The sequence below is a fragment of the Taudactylus pleione genome, unplaced genomic scaffold (genome assembly GCF_031769625.1).
Source record: "Taudactylus pleione unplaced genomic scaffold, aTauple2 ptg000195l, whole genome shotgun sequence".
Classification (NCBI taxonomy): domain Eukaryota; kingdom Metazoa; phylum Chordata; class Amphibia; order Anura; family Myobatrachidae; genus Taudactylus; species Taudactylus pleione.
The window spans coordinates 7,243,376-7,251,433 of NW_028284597.1; the positions used below are offsets into that span (position 1 = coordinate 7,243,376).

Here is an 8,058-nt window from a genome sequence, read left to right on the forward strand (position 1 = left end):
TTTGTGAATAGCAGTACGCTTTCTCTATATTGTCATTGGTTGTTTTTTACAGACCACTGACCAGTGACATGTGTTATAGGTATGCTTATTGTTTTCTATTTTCTGCTGCCATATAGCACACTATTTATATCATGAGGTTTTCAGCATGCTCCTCTTTCATTGCAGTGGTATTGTTTATGTCATCACTATGGCGATGGTGCATGGAGTCCAGCCACGCCCCCTGGAGACATCTGGAACGAGGGCACATGGTCGCACCAGTGACGTCATCGGGTCTCCACTCGGGTGCTGCGGTTGTTTACTGGTTCACTTGGGTGCTACACACAGGTATTCTCTGTTTTTTCAGTATATATGTAAGTCATACTTGCCTACCCTCCCGATTTGGTCGGGAGCCTCCCGAAAATCGGGTGCCGCTCCCGACCTCCCGGGAAGGCAGGCAATCCTCCCGGCCCCGGCGATGTGTCCGGACACCCCCACGCTTTTAAGTAGAAACCCCGGCAGCAGGGGGGCCGGTGACGCGATTCGCGCTGAATCGCGTCATCGTGGCTCCGCCCCCGGCTGCACAATGCCATTAATCACGGCATTGTGAAGAGTGGGCGGAGCCACGATGACGCGTTCACGCGGTCACGCCCCCTGCTCCGCCCCCAACGCCGCGTCATGTGCCGGGCCCCGCCCCCTTTGGCCGCGTCACGCCCCCAGCCCTGTAAGTCCGACAGCTCCCTCCCGGAAGGAGGGGGCTAAATGTCGGCATGCATGATGTAAGTCTTGATAAAAGGGTCATATCCCTGAAAGGTTGATTACAGGCCGACTGGTGTTATGTTCATTCTTTGAAATGATTTAAAGTTCCGTGAGTGCCGTCTATGTTGCAGCTATATATATATATATATATATATATATATAAAATATATAAAATATATTGGATAGTTCAGTAGCGCACAACTGGTGAACCTACAAGCATGCAACACACAGGTCCACAGATATGGTACCGTGTAGCATGCAACTGTATGTGACAGACCTCACAAATACTTGAATTTATATAAGTGAGAGCAAAGAAAAGCCCTTCTCACACACACACCTGTCAGGGCTGTAGGGGAGAGAGAGGGATAGGCATAGGCTGACAGTTTAAACAGAGAGAAAAAACACAAGACAGTCAGCACTAGCAAAAGTCACATACCATGCAGAAAGTAATACTCACTGCATCTTGCCACTACAATCATCCTGCCAAGATTCAGTGTCTGGGAGGGCTATAGTGCTGTATACACTGTCCCTGCAGAGGAGAGGTATACAGGAGGATGGTCTACTCACACGCCTGGAGACCTACGCTGCCACCTATAGCCAAAGATGGAAGCCGGAGAACTCAGAGGAGGTGTGGCTGTAGGAGAAGAGCAGCTCAGCGACGCCAGACCCAAGCGGAAAGGCGCGCTGAGCTGAGGAGCCGCTAACAGGGAAAGCTACCTCTCATGGCTGGCTATTAACCCCTCGACGCTGGCTCCCGCTGCTGGCAAAGTTCCCTGGTGGTCTAGTGGACGTGCGGGGTATGGAGGGGCCCTCTGCCACTGCCAGTGCCTCCTGTCTGTCCCCAGTGTTCGGAGGCAAAAGACTGCATAAACTGGTGACCCGCGATCCTTACCTGTCCACATCGATCCGGCAGGAGTCCTGGGAGCCCGCAGAGTCTGTCTAGCACAGACTCTGGGGTCCTGCCAAGATCCCCAGATCTGTACTGGTGTCGCTGTGCCGAGGGGGTGGAGGAGAGGCAGCTTGGACGTCCTATGGACAGTCCGACACTGCTGCTCTGACAAGTTTAAAATTAAAATGAGAAAAACTCATAAAATAATCTAATAAAATAATCTAAATAATGCTAATCAGCCCCCCCTGCGCTAACAGTGACCCGCCTCCGGCCGGGCACCAACTAAAACTGAGATGGCTGTGGCTCGGGGGCAGGATATAGAGGAGGATGTACCCAGAGCATCCTGGGAGCTAAAGCTTTAACTGCATGGTGCCCGTAGATCCAGATCCAGCTATTCCCCAAGGTCAACCCTGTGGACCCCCTAGGACCCTGAAGAAGAAAATAAGTTTTCTACCTCGGCCTATCACAAGCCAACGGACAGGAACAGCTCCTTAGATGCAAGAAGTCATCATCCAGAACCCCTTTCTCAATTCCTACGTATGTGTGTATCGTATCTGTAGTGATTGTGAAGATGCAGTCAATCAAATCAACTTGCTATTTAATAATTACTCAGCAGGGGTTATTAGAAACAGCGATGGCTCCTTACCTGTCTGGCCGGGGGGTCTGCAGTCCACATCATCCCTCTCCTCCCTTTGCCATCCCAGGAAACACCTCCCCTTGGGATTGCCTGCCCGGACTGTGATTAACAAAGAGTGTTTTAATGGGAATGCTCAAGCCTGCCAGTGCACAGAATGGGGGATCACTGGTTACTGACTATGGGTGGTGGATTTTACTGGAAGGGCTGTGGCCCAGCAGCTCCTAGGTAAAATCTACCATGCACTGGTTATAATTTATTTAACATTCAACCTGGTATTGAGTTCAGGAGAAGGCAAACAATAAAAAAACGAATAAGGAAACCCCTGCATAGCAATGAACGGCAAATTAATGGTCTTAATGTGAATCTAAAATGCAAAAGCGGTGCTATCCAAGAGCAGACAGTTTCATTTGTACCTCTACTGTGTACAGCTGTGCCCCTGGATGAGGAGACATCAGGGCTGTATAATTATGGCTCTGTGAAAACAGACGCTGCTGAAGGGTGATCTTGCTGCCCAACTATGGTGACAAAGCCACGGCATGGTCTGGACATAAAACTCACTGTAATTATGCAGTTTTAGCCAGCAAGCAGAGCTACTTACCTTCACCTTTGGCCAATATCTAAGGTAACGGGTCCAGTTGTATAAGCTAAAGCAGACACAGAACACAGTCAGGACAAATCTCTGCCAACATAAATGAGATTTTCTATTGGTCAGTGAAATGTAAATAGATTCCCCCTTCATGGGATCTTGGTTTAATAGCGGTTTGTTATAAGGGGTTTCAGTTTATTAGGATTAAATAAAAATCTCACACAGAGCCTCAGAGATAATGATTTAGGTAATTGCTATAATGGATTTCAAAAACTATAATTTAATGTTTTACTCAAATGGATTTTGCTACCTGGGTGCCACAGACTTAAGGTGGGTACACACATATCGGTAAATGCATACACACTTGCCAATGCCGGCAACGATGAACGATGGCGGGAGGGGGGAGCATGGCCAGGCTGCATTCGGCAGCACGGCATCGCTAACAATATATCCCCAGATTGTACTGCACATAAAGACAACTGGGGATATCGTTAATAACTCGCAGGATTGCTCATCGTTAACAATAGACTATTAAACAAAATTGTCATAACAATGTAACATTATCGGCAATATCGTTTAAAAAATCGTCTAGCATGTACGCACCCTTACCGTAGTCAGAAAATTATATGACACTTAATATTTACACACTGTACATACATAATCAGTGCTACATTGGTTTACTATAGTTTTCTGCTGCTACCTGACCAGCACATTACATCACTTTTTGAATTACCTAGATGTTATCAGTAGCTCATTAGCATAAGTAACGCATCACAGACATCATTCCGTGTCACAATGCCCATTGTACGCAGAGCATCTCTGACAACAGCCTCCTGGACTTAGTTGCTGCCTAGTCTACAAACGGGCAGCTTCTTTTACAAAGTGCGGAAAACGGATTGTGCCTATCTGATTGCCTGCTGCAGTCAGAGCGACCACAGATCACAGACCGAATCCGAATTTGCTTCCTGCAGACATTTCTGCTTGCAGGTACCATGGATTAAGAATAGGAATGTGGAATTGTATCCCATTCCGATGCTGCCGCAAGGCAGGTCAGGCTGAGGAAGATGTATCAGATGGGACCCATCGCGCTGTTGTCGAGAACAGCGAGACTGGAAGATCAGTTGAAAGACATTCGCTCATCTGGCGCTTAAGGCGATTTATTACTAAAAGGAGACAACGCAGAAGCGGTGAAACCAATGTTACCCACCTCATCAGAGAAAGTATGAAGCATTCTCTATCCTGTGTGGATTTAACAACCTTCACACAGGCCTCACCCAATACTTTTGCTAAGAAGCCTGCGTCTAATGTCTTTGAGTCAGCTGAATACCAGAAAGTGTGCACGAGTCCAAAATGCACAATGATGCTGGCATCCACCAGCGGGCTCCTGAGTTGTTTTGCAGAGTTCATCTGTAGAAGGTGTCACCAGCTGAACAAACTGTCACCTACAGATATAATTGTATGGATAACAAGTATAGACTTGTCTCTCACTGGATACTGGCAGGAAGAAGGTTTCATCAATCCAACCAATGTAGTGTTCCTCTACATGCTCTGCCGAGAGTTCGTTCTATCAGAGTTGGACAGTGAGCAAGAATTACTGGCATTTCTATCCACATGTCTTTATATATCCTATGCCTACATGGGTAGTGAGACCTCCTATCCAATGAAGCCATTCTTAGTGGAAAGCTTGAGGAAAGACTTTTGGAACCGTTGTCTCTATATTATTGATTTCATGAGCGCAAAGATGCTGTGCTTCCATGCTGACCACCATTTTTTCATCCAGACCTTTGTCGATCTCATAGCTGAGGGTGGACAGGAGAGCACATAGACAGCCTACCATCAAACTCCACCATCAGTTCCAGGCTCTTCGCCGACACAGCAAGCATCACCATTGGCTCCAGGCTGTGTGCCATCACAAACATCAGGTCCAGGCTATGCAATGACACAGAAAGTTCCACCATCAGTTCCAGGACGTTCGCTGAAACTGCAAGCTCCACCATCAGTTCAAGTATTAATAATAATAATCGTTGCATTTACAATAAAATGTTTTTGTTTTTTTTCTAAAAAATTGGTTGGTGTATTATTTTGCTTGATAGGTCTCGTATATGGACAGGGTTCACCTTGGCAATGTTTTGTGATTTTCTCACTGCAACAATGCTCTGCAGAGGGTCCTGAGATCACCTTATTGGCAAATATTATCTGTTTGCAAAACAGTAAAAGGCATTTGCAAATATTTATGTAAAAAAACAGGGGGCAAAAGGCTTTTTCAAGATATCCTACAAGGTGGCATTTGTGGTGAGACAAGTTTTATAGCTTTATGCCATTCCATACATCCAGTGCCAGCCTTAGAGATGTTCTTGCTACGGGCTACACATACATTTTGTTTAATTTTTTTATTTATTTAGTGGCTATTTAAAGTAAATGTAGTAGATTTTATGTGACTTCCTAATCAATGATAGCTGGATAAAGACATTTACCTACTTTTATGGTTCATTTCAAAACCTGAAGCTGGCAGCAAGCAGCGCAGCTGGAGGAACTAAGCTCCAGCACACATTTGTATTTCCTCTCCCCTCCAGTTCCAGGTTTTGGAGTTGGCTCTTACTGTAGCTCCAAGGTCGAATCAACTGTTAGGCAGGTTTGTCTAACCTCCCGATTTGGCCGGGACCCTCCCAAAAATCGGGTGCAGCTCCCTGCCCCCCCGGAAAGGTAGGCAAGCCTCCCGGCAGCCGCTGATTCCCCCTGACCTCCCCCCTGCGATTAATAGTTAAACCCCAGCAGCGGAGGGGGCAGGTGATGCGATTTACACTGAATGGTTTCATTTTGGCCCCGCTCTCTGCTCCACAATGCCTGTATTATCTGCATTGTGTAGTGGTGGCAGGGCCAAAATGATGCGATTGTGTGGTGCCACCCTGCCCACAAATGCCCCTTCACCCGCCCGGCCACACCCCCCATCCTGCCAATCTGGCTGTTCCCTCCTGGAAGGAGCAGCCAGAAAGTCGGCAAGTATGCTGTTAGGCAGGGCCGGATTACTAATGGGGCGGATGGAGCTTCAGCTCCAGGCCCACCATCAGAATAGGTCCACAGACATCTGATGTATATGTGTGCTGCTGTAGACAGGATTTATTTTTTTCCTTCTACAGCAGCCTACCAGTAGCTGTCCGGCCCCCCACCCGGTCGTGCACTTCCCCTCCCCGCCGCGCACCCACCATCCCGGCCACACACCCACCTCCCTTTCTCCTTTCCGGCACCGGTGTATGATCAAAAGCCGCCATGATGGCGGCATGTAGTGGAGGGCTGGGCTTCACTAGCCCTCCCAGTCCCAGCGCTGATTACACAGGAACTCAGCAGTGGCACCGCCTCTGCGTCATGTGCGCGTGACGTCACAAGAGCCGCCCAACGCCACTACCGCACCTTCAAGCAGCCACTAATGTCTTCCAGGCATCATAGCCACAGGAGCTCCGTGAAGGCGGCCTGGCAGTAGCAGCAGGAGTGAGATGCTTGTCAGTCCTGCTGCTGCTTTATTGTACAATAAATTAGTTATCTAATGCATGGGGCAGGCTGAGTGTATATATACACACACACACACACACATATATATATAGATATATATATAGATAGATAGATATATTTTAAACATATATACATAATTATAATACATATATGTATATACTCCCATTATCTGTGTGTGTGTGTATATATATATATATGTCTTCCTTGAATATATATGTATACACACTATATATATATATATATATATGGGTATATCTCTCTATAATATACAGGGCTGGCGCTACCATTAGGCAGCTGCCTAGGGGCGCCGACCACTGGAGGATGCCACACACCGCTGATGCATGGGCTGCCAGCAACAGGCCAAAGTCTGGTAACTAGCAGCCCAAGACCTGCTCACTGAAATTGTAATGTTGTACTTCCACTTCCCCACCCACCGACGGTTCAAGTACCGCCGGCATAATACTTGTGGAGCAGTGGAAGGCTTCATAAGCCCTCAGTGCACTGCGCACAGTTATAGGGCTCCTTATGAGTGCCACATGACGTCACTCGAGCACCACTACTCCTACCATGATGCCCAAAGCCAGCAACTATCTGAGCTCCATGAAGGTAGTGAGGGGCTGCTGGTGTCCGTGATAGTGACTGAATTGTGCAGCAGCTACTGCTGCTATTCGGCGACAGGCTAATGCTGTTTAGGAACCTGGTGTCCGTGTCTGTGTCCTGGAGCCTGAGTGCAATGCCTCTAAAAGGTATGCTCCATCTGGGAGTTCTCTGATACTGACCAAAGATTTTAAAAGTTGTATTGTGATATATAGGGATATATGTATGCATATCTTGCAGCAACAGCAGCTATACTAGTCGACGTTTTAGTTATCTACTGTCTTTAGGATATATCTGGTTATATAAATAACTGGAACGTTGACTACTATAGCCGTTATAGCTGTGTAAGTTATTTCCATATTTCCTTATTTCCTAGACCATTGAACTATATATATATTATATATATATATATATATATATATATATATATATACACATACACCACTTTTGGCGGCACTCAGGTAATAAAACATCTCTTGACACAGAAGTATTCCAACGTGTCGAAATTTACTACCTGTGTCAAGTGCTGTTTTATTACCTGACTGCCACCAACAGTGGTGTATATGGTGGATTACATATGACGGGGTTCTCTCGGAAGGCATCGGGATGTTGAAATCCGTGTGGCGCAGTAAGTGCCACCTGACTGCATTTTGTGTGTGTGTGTGTATATATATATTTCAGCGCCAGGGTCTACCACACGACTGTGGCTGAAATGATTGGTTCATTTGGACCCCCACAAAACAAGCTGGCAATTAATCTGTCCCTGCACAAACTGGCTCTATGGAGGCAAGATGTCATCCTCATCCTCCTCATCCACTGACTCCTCACCCTCTTCAGTGTTGTGTACATCCTCATCCTTACAGAGTATTAATTTGTCCCCACTGGAATCCACCACCATAGGTCCCTCTGTACGTTCTGGAGGCTGGTCTCCCTGGAAGAGTTGATAATTCATTTTTATGAACATCATCTTCTCCACATTTTGTGGAAGCAACCTCCTACGCCTTTCGCTGACAAGGTTCCCGGCTGCACTAAACACTCTTTCGGAGTACAGACTGGATGGGGAGCAACTCAGGTAAAATAGAGCCAGTTTGTACAGGGGCCTCCAAA

The 8,058-nt window shown here is 46.8% G+C and overlaps 1 protein-coding gene across 1 annotated transcript; it reads left to right on the forward strand.

Moving 5' to 3' along the window:
- The first annotated feature begins 3,856 nt into the window (after nucleotides 1-3,856).
- LOC148518958 (cyclin-dependent kinase 5 activator 1-like) lies at nucleotides 3,857-4,672 on the forward strand. Its single transcript, XM_088476825.1, has one exon. The coding sequence runs from the start codon at nucleotides 3,857-3,859 to the stop codon at nucleotides 4,670-4,672; it is 816 nt and encodes a 271-aa protein (XP_088332951.1).
- Nucleotides 4,673-8,058: the final 3,386 nt, after the last annotated feature.

What these genes read in the sequence shown, in the direction of transcription:
- LOC148518958 (XM_088476825.1), top strand. Translation starts at nt 3,857, where the DNA reads ATGTGGAATTGTATCCCATTCCGATGCTGCCGCAAGGCAGGTCAGGCT.